Source organism: Clinocottus analis, unplaced genomic scaffold (genome assembly GCF_023055335.1).
Source record: "Clinocottus analis isolate CAN_PGR_092001 unplaced genomic scaffold, fCliAna1.0.p SCAF_11, whole genome shotgun sequence".
NCBI classification, from domain to species: domain Eukaryota; kingdom Metazoa; phylum Chordata; class Actinopteri; order Perciformes; family Cottidae; genus Clinocottus; species Clinocottus analis.
The window spans coordinates 16,198,078-16,220,755 of record NW_027175832.1 but is presented as its reverse complement, the minus strand read 5'-3'; the positions used below and the strand labels follow the sequence as shown (position 1 = coordinate 16,220,755).

General features: G+C 39.3%; 1 protein-coding gene across 1 annotated transcript; it reads left to right on the top strand.

Moving 5' to 3' along the window:
* The first annotated feature begins 194 nt into the window (after positions 1-194).
* Positions 195-22,507, top strand: ghrhra (growth hormone releasing hormone receptor a). The gene is made up of 13 exons (XM_068571180.1): positions 195-281; positions 1,117-1,222; positions 11,171-11,278; positions 12,815-12,915; positions 13,713-13,810; positions 14,115-14,247; positions 14,904-15,057; positions 16,894-16,954; positions 17,103-17,172; positions 18,030-18,124; positions 19,894-20,023; positions 20,595-20,636; positions 20,849-22,507. The coding sequence occupies exons 1-13, from the start codon at positions 195-197 to the stop codon at positions 20,993-20,995; spliced, it is 1,332 nt and encodes a 443-aa protein (XP_068427281.1). The 3' UTR covers positions 20,996-22,507.
* Positions 22,508-22,678: the final 171 nt, after the last annotated feature.

The window sequence follows — 22,678 nt, the reverse complement described above, 5'->3', positions numbered from 1 at the left end:
TGCTGCTGGCAGAGAGACTATGGGGTTTCATCTATTTTAAGGTTGACAGAGTGTAGCCTGCATTGTCACACTGAGGATATAACGAAGAAGTCAGTCTTAGAGGCACCAGAGGAACAAGTAACCTGGATTAGCGCACATCATCATCATCATCATCATCATCCTCCGATGAGTGACGTGAGAAGACGAGTACGACAATGGAAGTGTATTCTCAGGCGCTGCCGGGACGACAGGAGACATTCTCACTCCTCATCCTGTACCTCCATCTGTGGTATAGGCCTATAGTGAGTGTTTATTCTTTCATTTATACATTCTTCCTGTCTGAGACACAATGTTTGTATTCAAGAAGTAATGAAAAGTGCAGCAGAAGTTGGTCCCTTTCTGCTGAATGTAACCTACTAATGAAAGCTGTATATTTCATTAAAGCCTACTGACATTTATTTGCAACGCTATTAGCTTTATTATCCCCTGTCCTTTCCCGGCTCTTTGGAGCACACTGACACTAAATGTCCTCATTAAGCCGCTGGCGCTAATTAGTTATCAAGGCTGCACCCATCACGTCCGGTATCAATCAGCGTCAACAACTCAAATCAACAGGGAAAACTGGGATAAGGAAGGCATCGAAGAGATGACGTGCACATACTGTCTTGTAGCACATGCGTTTGCAAACTGCATGTTAAGAAGAACTTACTTTGAGTCCTGTCAGGATGTCATATTTTGGGGGCAAAATACAACTTTTAAGAGCTTTTATTATCCGGAAAATACAAAATAACAAAGGTTTATAAATTGTATAGAGATATATGTTTTTACTTTCACACATTTGGACATCTTCTGAGAGACGTTCATGAATAATGGGGGCATTTATTGAGATTTATATATATATATATATATATATATATATATATATATATATATATATATATATATATATATATATATATATATATATATATATATAGTTTATAAAAAAGAGTAAGAATATTGTTTGTTTAATGCGTTTCCTGTATCGCTGCACCCACTCACTCACTCACTCACTCACAGAAAAGAGCATCAACTTGCGGGTGCTTTTGTTTGCTCTAAGTCACTGTAGGGGACTTAAGTTGTGTCGTATTTTTTTAGGCTGAAGCGATTCATCCGGACTGCGCCATCATCTCTCAGCACCTGAGGGCTCGGGAGGTTTGCCGGCAGACGAGGAGGAGCGAAGTACAGAACCACACCGACAGCGGTGAGTTCACGTGCTGCTGCTGCTGCTGCTGCTGCTGCGTGTGTCTCTTTGTGAGGTTGTACAAAACACGTTGGTGCACTGCATGCGGGAGGTTTTTAATAGGCAGGAGTGTGAGCTAAATTACAAAAAGGAAATAATTAAGATGGGCTAAAAACAGCACATTATGAACACACAGGGAGGAAATGTGGGTCCAACTTTCTGTTGGGTGTTTTATTATCTGCAGTTATACTTGCTGTTCTATGGTTTGATTTAGCACTGTGGGCAAAGTTTGCAGTTCAATTCATGATGGAGCCACAATCTTACCAAAAAAAAGCCCATGTTGTCTTTGACTTTCTAAAGATAGCAATTGAATACAAAGTACAAAGTCTTTGCATGTTACCTGGATTCATTTTTATAAAAAAAAATCTGTATAGCTGCAACTAAAGATACAAAATGTATGAAAATAGTGAAAAATGTCCATCAACATCTCTCAGAGCACCAAGTAATGTCGACAAACTGTTCGAAGCCCCCCACATATTAACTTATCATGTATCTATCTTTTGTCTATTGCCTACGTGTTGATATTCATGTATCTTCATATCCTAATAAAGTGATTAAATAATAGTAAAGACCGGCAGTGGCTCCTTCCCTATACCGCCCTCTTTGTGTGCCCTTGCTCGAACCCTCTACCTTTGAGCTCGGTCTATATTTTGATATCAACTACACACCTGTAAATATTTTTACTTGTAATTAAGTATATACTGGGAATATTTTTTTTTTATTCAGTAAATTATGTCTTCCATCTCTGTTGGGTGTCTTAAAAAGGAAGTTACTGCAGTTGTGGCAGAAGAACTGCGTGACTCTCCAATAATTTCACTTTAGTTTCCTCGAGTGGGATCCTTAGTTTCTTATCTTATCTAGTAAAAAGAATGAGACTGCAGAGACTGTAATCAGTGATGTGCATGGACTCGTGTTATTACACCATGTACTCTTCATCATACTGATGTAACACCCACTCTGACACCTGTTGGTCCTCCTGGTGAGGCTTTACCTGTGCGTCCTTCCAATCTGACTCGTTGACTTCATGTAATACTAATGAACCTGAAGTCTCCCAGAGGGCTGCACAGGGTGTCGCCATGTCGAACTGTGCCATTGAAGCCGCGCTCTTCTCCACTTCATCAGAAACTGCCCCAGAACAACAACACTCTAACAACTCCCCTCCGCGAGAGTGTTGAACTTTAACATTTCCGTACTACTTTGATCTTAATTATCACTGATGACTGTGAACACTTTGGGGCAACATTGTCCTCAGCTGCTCATTATACAGATAAATGTCTACTGATGAATTTCACTGTCGAAGTGTGTGTGTGTGTGTGTGTGTGTGTGTGTGTGTGTGTGTTGGTGTGTTCATCAGTGTGACGCCGACCACGCAGGTGACATGTAATCATGCAGAGCTGGAGAGCCGTGCAGAGGTGCGATTTCACCTTTGTGAACTAATGACAAACACCGGTGACTATCTGCTGGTGGCAATAGACCCAATTAGACGTATCCTGCATGCTGTTGTGAAACATGATGTCGTTGGCCTAAAAATCCGCCACTTACTGTTGTCTCATTTGGACGTATTTGGTTTGATTCAGTTCTCCACCATTTTGGTCCAGATGGACATAACTTGATTGCTGGAGAGATTGCCATGACATTTGGTGCCAAGTGGCTGAACCCTCGTGACTAGTGATCCTGTGACTTCATCTAGCAGCACCAATGGGGTTCATATTTGGGGGTTTTAAGTGAATTACAACATAGGATTTGATCCAGACATTTGTGACATTGTAACTTTGCTGATCTTGACTTTTCATCTAGAAGCACCATCATCAGCGACATTTTTATTTCTCCAACAATTTGGTTTCCAAACAAGAGTTATGACCATCTTACCCGCCAAACTAACGGCATACCCACTGGCTAATTGGCAAACGTTAGGATGCTCACAAACTTTATAAACTATGATGGTAAACACGGTAACGACACCTGCAAAATATATTTTACTATGGATGGTCGTTGTGAACAGACCCTGAGGTGATCCACAAAGGACTGACTTCACACAGGTGGTTGACTATGACATATGACTATATGATAAATACTGGATTGCTGCCACACGGCATTCCCAAAACGTCTTAAGAGCATAATAGCTATACACGTTCGAGAAGAGCCACCATGCTGCCATCTTGTTGAGTGCTAATTTTCTTCTTTTTCCTCCCTCTTCTTTCCTGAGAACCTGACTTTTGACAACATTTTTTTAAAATGTATTTTGGCTGGACAGGAGAGGGTGTTAGACTTTATGTGATTTAGTTTGTGTTTAGTCCTGATTGTGCGTATGTTAGCATGCCGACATTAGCATTTAGCTGACTGAGCTGCTAGCATGGCTTTAGACCCTCGGTCTTGTTCTTGATTAACAATTTACCAATTGGAACTGTTAGAGATGGTAACACTTCACATAAAACAACCGTATTTAGCATTAATAAATTGATGTTACCATGCAGATAAATCTTCTTTTGATAAACAAATTGATCAACAAACTATTGATTTGGTTGCAGATTTGGCTAACAAACACAAATATCCACTCAATATTAGCTTTAAAACTGAATTCCATTGAGAAGTCATGTAAACGCACGCTGCCGAATAAATGCATTGAGAAATACAATTACGGTTGTAATAGTTCCTCTGGCAGCACTCACTGAGTGCAAGGTAATTTCAAACGTAGTTGTTAATCCTCAATGAGGTGACACTTAAGTGGCTAAATGTATACAGTAGCTTCTTCAAGAGCTGGTTCTTGATTACGCCCCCTGCATAAATCACTGCTGGAAGACAAAACCTTTTAGTTGACATGAAAGGAAATGTTTCAAACTGATAATGTGCTTGGCATAAGTGTTAATTGTGACAGAGAACATTTATTTTTTTCTCAAATTATTGTTCAAAATCCCCCCTTGCGATTAAGCACAAACACAAAGAAGTCAGTCACAGTGAAACAGTGTAACTTTCTATAATTCATGTTATTTTTCTGCACTGGATTTTGTTACAATTGTTTCTTCAACATAGATCATACAATTGTGTCTCTTTCTTTTTGTTCCAATCTCAGGCTAAAAATGATATCTTTTCATAAACAGCACATCACAGTTTTCACATCACTCAAATACAGAGATCTGAATTGAAGCATCAAGGATCAGGAACCCCCAAATGGGAATATTATTCCACCGCTTGACAGTAAAACTCGTATTCGCACATAATCCGTAAGATTAACGCTCAGCGTGTATACTGGTTACCAAGTTCACCATCTCAATTAGGCCTGTTAGCGTGTTAATGTTCGCTAAATTGTATTAAACACAATGTACAGCTGAGACTGATGACACTGTCATTAGTTTTTAAGTTTTTTTATTATCATAAAGTAATGGATAAGGTACATTTTTATGCAAATTAATTCAACAGCTGTCTTAGCGTTTGACCGACCGACTGTCTGATCCACAGACCCGCAGGCCCGCGTTGCTAAAAAGCTGAATCAGCAGAATCTTCTTCATTTCTGTCAGAGTAGATGCTAAATCAGCATTTTTGCGCTCATCCAACACCAAATTGTAATAGGTACAAAAGTTTCCTGATAACATAACTGTTCAATGTTGCTCATGTCAAATAACACATTGGGAGAAAAATAAAACCACCCAACATAGGCTGCACTTGAAAACACCCACATCCATTATTTATTTTCGTTTTGACGCCCACATACTGTCATTGTGTCTGTGATAAGCTGTCTTACAAGCGGCATCCTGGCCGCTGACCTTCTACTACAGATCTGTGTGGACCGTGCTCCGTGTGTAATTCAGGCATTAATTGATAGAAAATAATGCCACACTAAATACAAAATGGGGATGTTGTCTGTTGCACTTTGTCCCCCTTCCTCCGTCACCTTAACATCAGATCTTCTCGATAAAGCTTCAACTTTCTTGACGAAATTCATCTGCTGCTTTGTTGCAGTCCACTGCCAGATATTTTATGTACGGCAACAAATGATATTCAGTAATTAAATCCAGTCTGGCTTCACCTCTTCTTTCCTCAAGTGCCATTACCTCAGCAGCTGCGTCAATATTGCCGCAGGGCTTTGTTCCACATGCCAACATGCCATACATGGGCCGTCTCTGCCATGAAATCTGTAACACAAGCAGTTTCTTCTCTTCAATAGATGTGTGTTTTTCTATTAGGATTATCCACGTGTGTAAACCTGAAGGCAATCCTCCCACCTACGGTATGCTTGAGAATTTTCCCTTTTCACCAAATCTAAAATTCAGAGGCCAACATCTGACTTAAACCCAATTGGAAAATGTAATCTCTTAATCCTTGATTCCAATTACCTCAGCAGTAGTTTGTCACTGTATGAAGACGCTGCACCTCGTTTAAACCCCAACAGCAAGCTTGTACACATCCTTTATTTGCAAGCCTGTACTTCACTGTCAATCTTAATCATTTTACCCGCAATGAATTTCAACAAGATGCACTTGACAGGGGGGCGTTTGAAACGCTTTTTTTCTGAATAATTATGGCTTAGTCTGGATTTGAAAATAATGCATCTTTTATATTTAGCAGGCTTAGTGTGGCCACAGCAAGTGTTTCAAGTTAGCCCTCTTAATATGATAAGAAGCCACCTTTTATTAGCAGATATTTTCCATTTTATATGGGACCATTATGAATAAACAGCTGGACCCAAATTAATTTGAACCAAATCAAAACTATTCATTAACACTCACATTTACCTCCTCACAGCAAGCTAAGGAGTCAAACCACACAATAAAACACACATGCCAGTAGGTTTGGAAAAAAACATAATTGACTGTTCTAGTAGTACCAGTTTGTTATGAACTGAAAGAAACAGAAGCACAAGTAAACATTTTAGAAAACATGTGCAATGTAACGCATAAACAGGCCCCTCCCCCAAGTGAGACATAGGTTACTGCATGAGATACATATAAATGTAGGTATGAATCTATATTTGTTATAAACTTTGTTAATATTGTATTAAAGCATCTCTGTTCTGCTTGTGTATAGTTTATTTTGGGCTGACGTGCATAAGCAGTCACTTTAAATAAACTCCCTCATCAAACATGACACATTTTAACAAATACCACAATTATTTAACAAACGTTTAATTTAATACGATAAGCTCGTAGAAATATCTCATCGTTCCCCAAACAAAGGCTGGCTCTGTCTCAGGTGTGTCTCAGTGCAGGAAGAAAGGCCCATTTACAAAGACTCTGTTTCTTCCCTGGGTCCTAGTGCTAGACCTTCTATTACCTATCGTACAGGTGTATTTCAGTTCACGCGTCCCAGTGAGCAGTGAGAATGCTACGGGAACTGATGAATTATGCATGTGCCTTTCATAACCCTTCTGAATGTCTTTTGTAAATATTGTCTGACGGTACAGGCTTCCCAGAGCCTCAGGTGGTCCCCATATATTTATATATCTGTAAATATTTTATACTTTAATTTCACGCTGCTCTGGCTCCATCAGAGAAATAATTTATTTTCTAATATATGATATTACATACTGGGTTGTTTTCTGAGACAAAGTGGAACAAAGAGAAATGCAATTTTTTTAAGTTTTGTTGTGGCTGATTTTGGGCAGGCCTTTCCTCAACCCACATATATGAGGGATGGGTCCAATAACAACTGTACATTGCCACTAGTAATACACTACTAACAGTAATAGCATGTTTTATTCATAAATTACATGATATATAATGAGCTGTGCAAGAGCTGAATAATTAGAGCTGAATAATTAACTGAAAAGGGAAAAAACTAGAAGTGTTCACTTAAGAAACTGAGTGTGAATGTTATAGAGACTGTTTTACTGGTGATGCTGATTGTTAACATCGTGGATTCCCGCTCTCGTCATACAAACACAATCTTACCTGAATGTGTTGGCTGGGTTTTGGATGCAATAGGAACGATTGGGAGTGTGACTGTGTCTATAAAAACTAATGGAGGTAAATATAGGATAACCCCTGCTTCGGGCCGGCTTTATCTTAAATAAGGTGCTGGAAGAATCAAAAAAAGCTCAAACTGGTAGAAAAGATACCCGCACACTCAAATCTACGCAGAGAATATTTTTGGTCTGAAGGACCTTTATCCGAGCAAACATGGTTGATAAAAACTAATGCCGAAAATGATTCATTTATTACAGGTGAGCAAAAAGAAAAGCACAGGTAGAATAATAGTATCAAGTAAATTCATGAATAACAAAACAACCCTGTAAAGAATGCAATTTAAAGTGAATTACAACGCTAACAATAAATTAAACCGATCTGAGATCTGAAAGTGCATTTTGACGCAGTCCCTCTGCCCCTCCTGGATCGCTGGCTTCAGGAATATCAGTCTGACTCAGCCTGACAACACGCGTCCTCTGTGAATAACTGCATCCTATTGTCTCCTCGAGTGATGTTGGCGATGACATCATTTTCGTGAGACTAACCAATTGGATGCAGGTTGTTTTTGTGAGATAAAGACACACTGGAGAAGGAGTGGATAATGGATTAGATATACTGGCTTTGTGCAGAGAAAATAAGGTACAGAGAGAAAATGTATATTTCACCAAGACAGATGTCGGCTCTGTCTCAGATGAATGTTAACACAATTTTTAGTCCTGTTTTAAAATCTTGACAGTTAAATGACATTCCAGTAGATGAGTGACGGCATTTCAATTAAGTTTACAACAAAGGGGGTTTAAATATTACAGTAACTGACGTTATTATTGTGTGCTTTAAATCCATTAAACCTTATTTTTGCCACCAATTAAAATGTATTGATGAAAAAATAAATAAATGACGGCACAAAGATAGGAATCGTAGTTTTACACAGAGAAAGATTTTGTTTGTTTCCTTTAGAAATCGGGAATACTGTTGCTTGAAACTTAAAGCGCCGGAGAAGTACAAATAATTTAATTAATTTTAGTATTTTATTGCGTAAAGCAGTAAATTGGCATATATTTTGACTATATTTCAGCTTTGGGGATAAAAGAAACAACAACAAAAAAATAAATAATATCATCACAGACTTTGACATTTACTCAATGTGGATGAAGATGACTGCAGATATTTGCAGCTCCGCATTTATCACAATAAATGATATGTATCAGAGTTACTCCGTCCATTTATCTCACTCCTGTCAAACTTGTCACCTCGCCTCATGAGACCATCTCCTCATCAATATGTGAAGTCCATTAGATACCAGTGATTTTTCCCAGGTTTATTGAGAATCTGGGAAATGATGGTAAAAAAAACGTAGTGATATGAAGCAAAAGCTTTTACAGCAGTCCATTAACTGAAAAAACAAAACAAGGCAAGAGCTGTCGATAATACTTGTCAGTTAATAAAGATTTATTAGGCCAGGATTAGTACAAATATCCTCCTTTGGTTGTATTAGAATACATATGGGACTCGGTAATCAGGTGACTTCTATGTACGCTAGCAGTCGCAGTGGTTGGTGTGGATGGATTTTCGATGAAAGACAAGCGGTGGGCTGAAATATTCCAAGCCTGCTCTCAATAAATGTAACAGCAGGCAGTCTGTAATGCTGTGAGCAACTGATCATTCATATGGCATGCGAGGTACGAACACTGGACAAAGCTGGAGCATTTGCTGAGTGAGGAGTCTTCTTTTTTAAAGTGATATTTGGTTACTTTAACATGCACACAATACTGTAAGAAAAATCAATTGTCTTTTTAAACTGTTTATGTGAATGTCAGCGGAAAATAATCTTTAGATCACCCTCGTGTTGTCCTGGTGAAGAAAAGACAACATTTCAAAAAGACTTGTAAAACAGAAAAATGTGTCAAACAAGAGTAGGAGTGCAGTCACGCCACTGCAACTCTGTGAGGCTGAACTTCCTGAATGCTAACAGCAGCATGCTAACATGCTCGCAATGCAACATGTTGATGTTTAGCGTCTAGGCCTACATTAAATACCATGATAACCTTCTTATTTTAGTTTGCTAGCCTGCTAACGTTTGTTAAATAGCACTTAGTCTTACAAAGCCAGACCTTTTTCTTCAGCACTGTCAGCTCTAAAAAAAAAAAAAAGGGCCGACTCTGCACATCATTATAGAAGAAATAAAACGCTGCCGACTTAAACGACAGTCTACATCCCCGTGAGTCAGACTAAATAACACTAAACACAAAGTACAGCTGAAGCTGATGGGAATCTCTTGAGGGAGATGTGGATGTCTGACTGAAGCAAATTTCATGGCCATCAAATTTTTCAAATTCATAAACGTCCCAGAGGCTTCACAGTCTTGCCCCTAAAGAGCCGAGATCTAGTTTTTGTGTTGCCAAGTTGTCTTCTGAAGAAATGTATATGACAATTTTAATCAGCCAACAAAAGCACTGAATTGATATTAAATTGGATGACAAAGGACTGACAGGAAGCATGAACTCTGCAGGTATCAGATATATGAAAGAAGCCAAACAATACATTATCCAAATGCGCAAATTGCATACATATAGATATGATAATTATTATTCTTGATATTTTTTCACCAACATTGGCAGCTGTGAACAAGCAGAGCTGCTGGCAGGAAATCACACAAATATAAAAGGTCATCGGCATAACAATGGATGCATAATCATTTTTTGTTTACAGTGAAATTAAGTTTCTTGGCACAGGCATGTGGAGCTCGGGCAAGTGATGTGACACTGAACAAAGCCTGAAGGCATGAGGATGTCTGCTTACACTCTGAAGACAGATTCATCTGAAAAGCACGAGGACTTCAGAGAATATTTTCTCTGGTGATGTTGGAGAATATTCACAGCTGTGATGTGATTCTCAGTGCCAAATCTTAACAGGCACAAATAGCATAACAATTACGTTGTGGATGTTTCATCAGTAGGGTCCCAATAATTGTAAGGCTTATAAATCATCACACACAAGCTAATTCATGCAGCTGTTAGGCTTCTTATTCTTCTTATTGTCTTATGTAATATGGATGTATATACAAAGTAAAGTATAAATGTTGGAGGTATGAATACCCAAAAAGTACAATGGATTTTTTTAACTCTACATTGGTGATATTTCAGATGAACTTGGACAACATAAACACACAAAAACACATTTAAACCGTTTTTTTTAAATATTTCCGATGTTTTTCTTTGACTGAATTTCCAGAAAATCTGCAAAAGAAAATTCAAATGAAAGTGTGTTCCCATCAAAAGGTGTTTGTTCATTAGGATGAAAAAAAATGAAAGAAATACATTTTCTTGTTGGGTGTCAATAAACCATTGCAGAAGACAAGGGTGCAACAAAACTTACATGGAAAAAAGGACATGGAAATATATAATTTATGTTTGTTTCTTGTATTAATTTGAGAAAATGTAAAGTCTCGCTCCACACAGATTTAATGTCTTTGTCTCACATAACTCATATTCATGACGATTTAGTTGATATAAGTCTCTTTAATTTGCACTTTAAAAAACGTAATCGATACATCAACTATTCCACCTCAGCCAAGTGTTTGATTTTTGTTGGAAATAAAAACAATAAAAACAAGTGGATGGAAACACATTTATTGAAGAAACAGCAACATCCATTAATTACCTTTTCAAATGTATATCTTGGAAAGTTTTATTTTCAACATGTTTTATCTGTTATGATAATTATTCTTATCATTATGATGATGCTTATGATTATTATGATTCATATATATATATATATATATATATATATATATATGTGTGTTTTAAATTATTTATCTGTACTGTATTCCATTAAAAACATCCACGTATATCTTGAATTATCTGATTTTATTTGCCTCATTGGGACCTAAGATGGCTTCATAGGGTTCAAAGGTGCTTTATAACTTCTCTTTGTAAATAAAGTGCATCACTATGAATATATTTATTTATTTTTGCTGACTGGCTCTGCTTTCCTCTGTCTGTGTTTGAAGGATGCAACACAGAGTGGGATGAGATCGGCTGCTGGCTGACAGCGGAGGTCGGGCAGGTAGTCAACAAATCCTGCTCCGAGATCTTCCAACATTTCTCCAGCAATCTAGGTTGGTTTCAATGTTAATCCCAAAACTCAACAAACACAGGAAAGATTAACTTAATGTCAGTCATAAAATCAGTAGAGTAGTTCAAATACAGAAGTTGATGTCGAAGTCCTATCGCTAAGTATAATCATCTGTTCTGTATAATCAGCGCGAGTCCATGCTGGAGTCACTTTGATGAAGGAGCACAATGAATTATTCATGTATGTTTGTTGGCAAGAAGATACAGTACATGCTCTGGGATGTTTCTGGCAGAAGAAATGGAGTCTTGTCTGCAGGGTTCACGTTCGACAGTCAGACTTCCTCTTGAGCTGCTGAAGGATTTGTGTTTCCAGAAAGATGGTGCCAACGACACCAAGAGAGACATCTTCTGAATAATCTAGTCATGAGAATAAAAGTCTTGTCTAGTTTAAGAGGTTTTATATTTAGAATGTTTAAAAAAAAAAAGCTATAGTAATGAGTACAATCATGTATTAATTTGTAAATTAATGTTCATAAGACAGCTAGTCCATCTGTTTAAATATGGGAAACGTTGTCTTCGAGTTGAAAGGCAAAGATGTCGGACTGTTTGGCCTCAATTGCCATTAAGCAAAGTCATTAAAAGAGGAAATGTCAGGATCATAAGGAGCAATGCACTTTCACATCTTACCTTGATGGAAAGAAGGGCTCGTGATGAACTGAGTTTCAGATTACTCAAACAGACCGTAGTCTTTGCTTTCAGCAGTTTAATTGCCAGCTTTAGTTCCCGTTTGCTCAGTTCCAAAGGGAATAGAAACAAACAAACAATCTACTGTCATGCATTTCTGTGTGCCTTAGTTCAAACAGTCCAGCTAAAGCCTGCATGTGCTATCTGGCACACACACATTCAGACGTACAAGCCCACAAACACAGCAGTGCAGGGGAGCGATCCAGCTGGCAATTTTTTATCGACACCGGCTGTTTCTAAATGGACGTTTCTGACTGAGAGCACTAATGGAGTGAAATGGAGTGAAAAGAGAGGACATGTCAAGTCTAACGGTCCTAATGTGCACAGAAATTACAAGTTGTACCAATCGGCGCTTACAATATCTCATTTCTTATGCTCAAGAATGTACGTTGGAAAATTATTTTGAAGGAGTAAATGCTTTGTTTTGGTTTGTTTTTAAGATGACGTTTCCTAGTTTTTAGAACATATATATTTATTTATTGACATTTAAATCAACATCACAGGTTTTTAATGTAGTAAACGATAAAGACTGTTGTGTTGATGACCAAAATGGATTCGTCCACACACATTGTGAGACTTTGTCGCATGCAAACACCACCTTGGTCACTTTTGTAATATGACATTTGGCCACTTATCAACTTACATTGTCAACCATTTTCAGCAGAATTAATTTAAACTACAATCCGAGGCTTCAGATAAAATGAAGCCACAGAGAAGATGAAAGAAGAAGACTAACACATTGGTTGAGCCTCTGAATGAGTTGTATGCGTTGTGAACATGTCTGCGGATCAAACGCGACACACTGGTTTGAGTCCTTCTGCCTGCTCCCACATCAGGGTATGTCTACAGGAACTGTACTGCACACGGCTGGTCGGAAATGTATCCACCCTACGATGAGGCCTGCGCTTTCAGCGACGACAGCGAGCCTGAATCTGAGGTAACACACACACGATGCTGCAATCATGCCAATCAGTTAATTATTCATTTTGGTACTGCTTCCTGTTTGCTCTATCCCCCTCACCTTTTCTTTTTTAGTTCAGCCCTCTTTCTAGGTTTAGTGCAGAGGCAACGTGATACTTTTGTTGAAGTCGGCTTTGGCGAGGAAACAATCAAACGGGTTTGATATAATTCAAGAAGACAAACTACAGCAAGGTTGAAGCAGCAATACAACAGTGTACAAATCCAACATTTTACATAAGTACAAAAGTATTAGCATCAAAATATACTTGAAGTACCAAAACTATCATGCAGAATGACCCATTTCAGAATAATACTTAGTAAATTATTAGATTATAATAACTTATTTGAATGCTGTGGCTGTTACATATGGGGCTAATTTGTATCTAGTTTATGGACTTGTGAATTCCCCCTTTAGTTTCCCATATGATAATATATGATATTTTATTTGTTGATTATATTTTGTATTATAAAACAGCAAAATGACTACATTTGCCAAATAAATGTACTGGGGATCCTCTGTACGGAAGTATTTTTTTCCTGGTTTTTGGGGGAGTTTTTCCTCATCTGAGTGAGGTCGTTTGATAGGGATGTCGTATGTGTACAGATTGCAAAGCCTTCTGAGGCAAATTTGTGATTTGAGGGCTGTACAAAATAAACTGAATTGAAATTGTAGTGTACCGAAGCACATCTGTCAAATCCACTGTTTTCACTCATCACGTTATTTCCCATTCGTACATTTGACAGCATCACAATTCCCTGTTTGTCTCTCTGCAGACGAGTTACCTCTCCACGTTCAGACAGGTTTACACAGTGGGCTATGCGACCTCGCTCATCTCCCTCATCACAGCCATAGTGGTGTTCACTGCCTTCAGGTAAGACCAGAGCAGCACACACGCGGTCACAGAAAGACACACACACACACACACACAATAAGGGCAATAAAAGGGACAACAGCGAAGATGCTCACTCACCAACCATTCCTAACTGGAGTGATAAGAAGGGCGGTGAGCTGAAATGACGAGTATACAGCTGGAATATGCTCCGACAGACACAAATATCCAGATATTCACATGGTCGCCTGTCAGATCAATAGAGGCCCCAGTAAAGCCTTTGTTAGAGGATTGTGACGCTATTAATAGTCCCATTTGTGTATATTCGTATTTCTGCCTCTTTCAGGAAGTTCCGCTGCACTAGAAACTACATCCACATCAACCTGTTCTCCTCCTTCGTCTTGAGAGCCAGCGCTGTTTTCATTAAAGACACCGTGCTGTTTGCTGACGAGACCCTGGACCACTGCTCTGTGTCCACGGTGAGCACGCTTATTAGCCAATAAGTATCCCACATCTGCCGTCTATTTGAATTCACAATAAGAAGAGGCCTGCCAGAGGGGAAGACACGTGATGAATGACAGCTGTCGTTTTGCAGTAAAATCTCGTCATTAGTCGGCAAGATTTCTCAACTCCTTTATGAAAACCTGTTTGAACAGCAGGTGTGTTTAATTTTTTTTGTCGTGAATGAAATGTTAAAAAGAAATCCTGTAGTTATGGTTACTACTACACCATGTAGGGCATTTTGTCGTGGGTTATTGTTGTGGTAGAGCGAGGGCCAACCATGAGGTTAAGTGGACTCTGTTGACAATGGCATAATACATATATATACATATACATATACATATATATATATATATATATATATATATATATATATATATATATATATATATATATATATATTATGCCATTGACTTACCGCTTGAACTGACATGCACGTCCTTGTGCATCATTAATTCATAATATAATAACAGAATGTGCGAAAACAATAGATGTAGTAAACTATTATATCATTAATACCTTTGTTTGTGTGCAGAGAGAATTTAAACTATCTAAACAGTTTTAACTGGACTGCCTCGTGTTAGATAATGGTAATATAGCTAATACTAGCTTTGTTGCACGGTGTCCTCTCTAGACGGCGTGCAAGTCCGCCGTGGCTTTCTTCCAGTTCAGCATCCTGGCCAATTACTTCTGGTTGCTGGTGGAGGGCATGTATCTGCAGACCCTGCTGGCTCTGACCTTCGTCTCTCAGAGGAAATACTTCTGGTGGTACATTCTGATTGGATGGGGTGAGTGGAGACGACTCAGGAAGTCGTCTGAAGACAAGTGGTGTTAATCCTCACATGATCTGATGAAGTTGTCCCACAATTGCTCAATTTTAAAAGGGAGGATGTGAAACACCATGTAGCGAGATCATTTTTGGAGGCTAAGCATTTAATGGGGAATTATTTTGTATTGCTATCGATGATCTTACTCAGGGTTGCGTAAGTGTAAGTGTGGCTTTCGCCGTGCTCCATGGTCAGATCAGTACTCTACTTTTTGGAGGTGATATATTAGTCATAAATGAAACAAACAGCTTCAGGACATACGCACAGAGGGAGACTCTGTAGCTCACTTCCTTTCATACCAAATATTATGAAGAAAATATATCAAACTCATGAGAAATGTGGGCCTGTTTTGATAATGTGTCATTATGTGGAAAAAAGCAGTACATCTAATGATATATAGACTGTGATACGCACGCACGCACACACACACACACACACACACACACACACACACACACACACACACACACACACACACACACACACACACACACACACAGAGTTTTGAAATGCATTGGTGGAATACAGAAGGTTCTTCCAGGTAGTCAGCTGGCGTAGGAGAGACGTTCGGATGCCTCCATACCAGTTACAGATGTGGCCAGAGGGTTTATGGTTCTGGGTTGTTTGTCCGTCCATTGTCGTGGACAAAATCTCAGGAGGAATTCTTTAAATTTGCCCACAAATATCCACTTTGACTCAAGGATGAACTGATGCAACTCTTGAAGGTCAAAGGCCAAGGTCCCTGTGATGACTCATGTCCAATGCGAAATCCTTCAAATTGTGCACAAATAGGATACATTGGTGCAATTTGGGACGTCATACGTCACGTAACAAGACAAGTTTTTGGACAAGAATTCATATGCAAGTGTTGGACAGGCGATAATTTCAGTTTAACTTCGTGACTTTGTTGTATTGCGCTGCATTGGATGATACTGGAAGGTTTTCTCGTTGGTCCGTCTTGAGATTGCACTACACAGTCACATATTTATTTACACAATAGCTGATCATAAGCAGCGATTGCGGCTGCAACTTGTTCTTGTTCCCTCTGCGATCCCTTTGTTTCCCCTCTCTTATCTTTTACTTGACTGAGCTGGATGTTTTGAGTGCTTTCCCTTTGTGTCATCCAGTTTTTCCCAGTCAACTGATTTCTATGGGATCACCATCCCTTTCTTTTGGCTGAATATTTTCCTTGTTTGAGCCCGTACTCTCGGGTGTTTCCACAGACTGTTTCACTTCAGTCTTGTTACCACAATGTAACAGTACAAATGCAAGCTGACACGTTGTGTATAGTGCAACAGTGAAGGTGAGAAACAACAACATACCGGTTTGATATTGTGAGGACACTGTGAGGATACCTGTTGTAATTTATTAGTGAGGATCAAGAGTACCTGCAATCTTTAGCCGGTAGAAATGGGCAAATACAAACTTCTATCCACTTATTGCCAAAGGAAATCTGGACCTAAATATCTGTCCTGAGTGTCTGTGAATTTACAAACTGAAAAGCAAACCAGGGTGCGTTTATGATTTGGCGCTCACTCAGTGGCTCTCATGTGTCTTATCAGCATCGTTTCCGGTTTGCACTATCTTGCTCTCTCTCCTGTCTCCTGCGTCTGTTTTTTCTTCTAGCATGGAGATGCAATTGGGAGACGGATACATTTAATACACAATGTGTTATATGCCTAACAACATGTTCATTAAAAATGCAGCACACATGAGAGTTGGGGTTTGAGCTTTTGATTAATTTGACTTGACACATATCCAGCGTATTACTAATTAATCTCTGCTCTTATGTTGCAGGGCTCCCATCAACAGTTATTATACTTTGGGTGTTGACCAGATTCTTCTATGATGACAAAGGGTACGATTTCTCACACGTTACGCCACAAAGGCAGCTTATATTTTCTCATAACTTCACTGTTATGGTAACATTGTACCCAACAGAAGTAGTTATTCTAGGATTTCAGTGTCTTTTGATTTTAATTAACGGACATTGGCTTGAATTGCAGTTGCTGGGACGACACAGACGATGTTGCTATTTGGTGGATTATTAAAGGACCGATAACAGCCTCGCTGCTGGTGAGTGGAGGGTCGTATCCATTTGAAATTCATATGACTTTATAAAGACAAAGAGCCCTTCATTTCACACCACCTCCATTTTATGTGCTGTTTCAGACTAAGATCCTTGCAAAAGGTGTCTATAAACTCAATTAGGCTATTTTGATAAAACTCTAAACATACATTGTCGGTTACATAACTCTGTTTTAGGCTTTGCTTACATACTTGGACAAGCAGAAGTTTATGTATGTTTCACTTTTAGAATCCAATAAAGAGCAGGATCAGGACAGTAGCATCCAAGACTGCTGTACTGTAGCATGCAACCAAATATAATATTAAATAGCGAGCCAGCTAATGAAATGCTCTTTGGGTCCAATTTTATCACTTGGATGCCAAAGTCATGATTTGTTCTTCTCTGCTTTGACTGACTTGTTGGCTATCTTTATGCATGAGGAGTGAGATTGGTTTAAGGCTAATGTCAGAATATCAGGCTGAGCCAATCAGAGGCCGAGCAGGGCTGGTCATGCCTTCAGTATCCAAGAAAAATAAATGAATCACCGACTATGTATTCGACAAGTTATCAAAGGCATGCTAATGGTAGTTTATGCTAAAGCAGACTTAATTAATTCCTGGCCTTTTTACTTTTTTAAAGGCTTAATGTAAAAGGAAGCCTCCAAACATTCATTGCTCTTACTGCAGTCCCACGCTGCGTAAACACTATGTGTATACAAAACCCTGTTGCACAGGTACAATTAAACTATCACTGTTCAGGTGTGCCAATGGTCATTTGCTAATATCTCAGCAATTATATATACTTTAATATATACTTCTCTTACGGTGAGCATGTCTGTGAATACGCGTGCATGCATCTCTTCCAGATCAACATTGTCATCTTCATCAACGTGATCCGGATCCTGGTTCAAAAGCTTAAATCTTCAACCATGGCCGGGAACCATGACACCGGACACTTCATGTGAGTCACGACTTACCGACACTACTGCAGTGCAATCTTTTATTTTGGGTTTTTATCAAGATTACATGGGAGTTATCAGTGCAAGTGTTTTCTTTGACGTCTGCCTGTGAGCCAGTGCCCCAAACAAATGTAGTCAAGATTGAAACCAAGTTCACACACAAAATATTCTGAAATAACTGTGTTGTGCCAAAACCTTGAAAATTAATTTCAACCTCTGAGGACACCACCTGACCGGATGCATATTCTGATATTGTAGCCTTGTACAACATTGGAAACATACAATAGAAACAACCATCGTCATACTTTTGGAAAATTCTTTGGGAGACACATTTAAGTTGAGTCAGTGCTTCTTGAACGATGAAATAATTATTCAGTGTTGAGGTGAAACTGCTGAGTAAGGAATTGATATGTCGGAAACTGTTGGCAGTTTCTTTGAGGCGTTTACTATGAGGAGGGAAAGAAAAGCCAATCGATAAAATCCCTTGCTAAAGTACCGAAGCCTTCTTCACAGTTCAATAGCGAAAATCCTTCATCTATGAAGCTCAGAAATCCTTCTTCACCTGAGTGAATCCTTCTTTCCTTTTGACATTTGGTTGGTTTAGATTTCAGCTCAGCTGAATTAACAACGAACGCAGTATCTAAAAATAGCATCGGATGCCCGAAATAGATGTCTCCTCTATCACTGTGCCACAGGATTGTTGCACCAGTTCAATCAATGTTTCGCGCTATCAAAAGCTTTGTCTCCGTCTTACAAACTTCAATCTGATTCAGACACATGGACACAAAAGACAAACACAATCCTATTATGGGCCTGAAAATACTCCAACCTTAAAAAAAATCAAAATCAAATTTCCAGCAGCAAAAAATGGTATGTCTGATAAGAGTGATTCTTTTTGTTTTTTAGAACTATTGTCGTGTCCTCGTTTAAGCTTTGAATCTGATGTGCACAATGTGCAGACCCCTTTATTGGGGTTAGATTAACCACTGTGATAGATTATGTTTTGAAGAGATTCTAGTAATTAAAACAAAACATACACAACAACTTGATTTGTACATAAGATTTGTACCTGATGCATTTGACGCACAATGCATCAGGGTTATTGTGTATTTTGACATTTGAATCTATTCCACTGATAACGCGTCGTTTTAAAAAAGGTCAGTTAGATTTCATATCTGCCACATCTGCTCTACCTTTGATGAAACTTGGCGGGATAATGTATTCTGGCATTTCAAAGTAACACCGAGGAGACTAACACTGATAAAGGTGAGTATTTCAAAAATGTAAAAAGCTATTATTGCTACATTTTCTGATTTTTGTGGAGATGATGCATCTTAATGTAAAGCTCCCGGAAACTTTTTATCTTCATGATTTGTCATGAAAAAAAATCTGCTAATGTGCTCCATCATATTTGATTGGCATTGGCCAGGCAACATATAAGCAATACAATCTGCAACTGTCATCATATTTTCATTCAAAGTTGCTGAATCCTGACTGGTGCATGAGTGCATGTGATGTCACCCCTTTCCAAAATGTCCCCACCGACTCAAAAGGCAAAGATAAGAAAACAGAGAGCAAAGATACTGAAAACAGCAAAGATAAGAGAAAGAATACAGAAGTTGTGAAACAGCCAGAAGATTATCATGAGAGTCTTATCGCTGATTGAGAAAATGCGTTATCACGGTGGATTAGCCCGAGGTTGTGCCTCAACGTTACCTGGACCGCCGTCAAGCCTTTCTTCTTTCATTCCTTTATTATTTGTTTGCCTCAGGAGACTGGCTAAATCCACACTGTTCCTCATCCCTCTGTTCGGGATGCACTACACAGTATTCGCCTTCCTGCCCGAGAACACCGGAGTGGCAGCCAGACTCTACATCGAGCTGGGCATGGGGTCCTTTCAGGTATGGAGTTAGCTCGAAGCGCGGGTCGGGTAATCCGGGCAGATTTTGGTGGAGCGCGTATCAAGACTTGTGTTGGTGGCGTATGTGGTGATGTTCGATGCCTCGCGAGTTGGCCGTGCCACGTGACTGATTCAGAAAATGGTTTGTGGGGCAGCGAAACTCAATGGATTGGCCCCCTTCCTCTCTGTACCCGAGCTTAATCTGTGCCCTGTGAAAGTATATTTAATAAAGCAGGCGAAATAGTGTTAAAAAGCTCAGCACTGTGAGAAAGTTCTTATTTCTATAAAAATGTATAAATGTTGTACCTATAGTAACATAACACAGTCACATCACAATCCTCTACCCAATTTCTTTTCCCCACGGTCCCTTTTGACCATCTTTAGGTCTGAACTGTTGAGTTCAAGCTTAAAATCAGACCAAAACTTATCGCAATATCTGAGAAAGATACCTCAAACCATATATATCTTTAAGGCTATAAGTATAAGAGTATACATATATCATGAGGACTTACTGTAGTCATTTAAGTAGAGTGTGTCCATAAGAATAACGTGACTTGTCTCTTGTGTTGCAGGGTTTTGTGGTGGCACTGCTTTACTGTTTCATGAATGGAGAGGTGAGCGACTGTAGGCGACCGTTATGTGATTCAAATGTTCAAGCATGCGTCACACACAGACGGACGGAGAGGAAACAAAATCCATGAAGCTGAAACATTTGCACTCTACCTTCCGACTATAGTTTGTATTGCTACATTTTCTGCCACGGAGCTTTTTTTTGGGGGTTCTGTCACTCGCAGCATGATGCTCACACACATGCGTTTGTCTGCAGGTCCAAACAGAGCTGCGGAGATGGCTGTGGAAGTGTCACAATCAAAATCATCTCACGCCGGCGAAGCGAAGCATCCGTCAGATAACAGCTCAAGCCCGTGGGGGGCTCGGGCGGCCTCCTTCCACCGGAAACATCTCTTCAGTTTGATTTTCAAGGAACCAGCCGTTAGAGAGTTGTAGAGGGAATGTCAAGCAAACTACTTATGACAATAATTCAACAGCCCCTCTGTGGGGGGAGCGTGATGAACACTGGTGAGTGATTGAGGAAATGTTGCATTTCTAAATGCATCGGATCAGTGTCAGCTGCAGCTTCGGCCATGACATCACACGTCTGAGTTAAATCACAGTTTCTTCTATAATGGTTGCAACCAAAAGTTACAAAAAAAGTAAAGGAACACTGGTGCTTGATCTGTAATGACGTCGTGGTGACACTGCGGTCCATGCGGTGTCCAGCCTACAGTGGAGGAAGAGCTGGCCCGAGAACTTGTGGAAGGATGATTTAACATGGTTTTGTTGACAGCAGCCCTTTCTACTATAATGTACATTCTCATACGATGAAACAGCATTACGAAGTACGTTTCCTGAGAAACGTAGTTGTGGGTGGATTACGTTCGCTTTTGACGTATCACAAATAACTTTCAGATGAGTATGAGTTCAGGGTGTAGTAGTAATAGTTTTGTTGAATAAACCTAACCAAGTGCTTCAGTGACGCTGTGTCAGTTGTCTTTTAAAAGTGAGCCTTTTAAAAAATACACTTCTGTCGTCACAGGAAGTTAGGTTTAGGCAACAGAAACGAGTGTGGTTGATGTTAACTTGACGTGACGGATAGAGACATGTTCATGTTTTTTATTTATTTCACTTTTGCTCCTGTTCAAAAGTCCTGCGTTTGTTTGACCCATCCACCTCCCGTGTAGGCTGCCCTGTGTGGACTGTCTTGCTCACTACATCGGTTGCCCAGAGAGTCTAATGATGACCAGTGAGTCTACATTGGTGCATCTGGATGAGATGCTGAGGGGCACATACCAAACGTCAGTATTTGAGAGGTTTGCATGGGTTGTTTTCGACTAAACCTGACAAAATGATGCAAAAAAACACCACCAAACGTTAACGTTAACCACGTGATTTTAACAAAAGCAAAAAAAAAAAACGGTGACGGTGATCTCTCAAAAGATAATTAAGAGTGCAGTTTACTTGTATAGGAATGTCATTATTTGGGACAAAAAAGTACAATTATAAAGACACCGCTGTAGGAAATGACATTAAATGAGCTTGACTCGTCTCACTGTTTTGCGCTGCACTGGACAAAGGCCGTTGCTCTTTTTCGGTGCAGGTTGAACATGTGTGCAGGACTCCTACCTGATGTGCTAATTATGTTTTGTGCAGCAATTCACCTACTGGTTTTAATGACGAAGATCTGGGAAAGTGTAATGTGTATTTAAAGCTGCGAGTGTGTGAAGCTGCTATATATTGGGTACGTCATGTCTTACAAGACAAGTTGTCTGCTTTAATGAGCCATCTGAAACCGTTTGAAACACAGTATTTGTCAATGTTAATGAACTTGATTTTTTTTTTTTCTTCATCACATCATCGTTGTTTTATGCTGTAGCCAGATGTGATAATCTTAATGTCTTGCACTACAGGAGATACCAAATGTATACAAAACGCAGTGGCAGGCATTAACACGGTAGTGCGTCATCAAAAGCTACCGTGACAAGATGAAGCATTGTAAGTGATACAGTGAGTGTGTTAAGATACACATGCTGTTTGCGTTGGAGTTTGCTGGTTCTGTTGAGGGTGGGTGAAGGGGTGCTGGGTGTATTTGGTGAAATCA

Bases quoted from the DNA above. Each gene is read 5' to 3' on its own strand.
- ghrhra (XM_068571180.1), top strand. From the start codon at position 195: ATGGAAGTGTATTCTCAGGCGCTGCCGGGACGACAGGAGACATTCTCA. The intron at 17,173-18,029 runs GTGAGTGGAGGG...CATCTCTTCCAG, and splicing joins CGATAACAGCCTCGCTGCTG to ATCAACATTGTCATCTTCAT. The intron at 20,024-20,594 runs GTATGGAGTTAG...CTTGTGTTGCAG, and splicing joins TGGGCATGGGGTCCTTTCAG to GGTTTTGTGGTGGCACTGCT.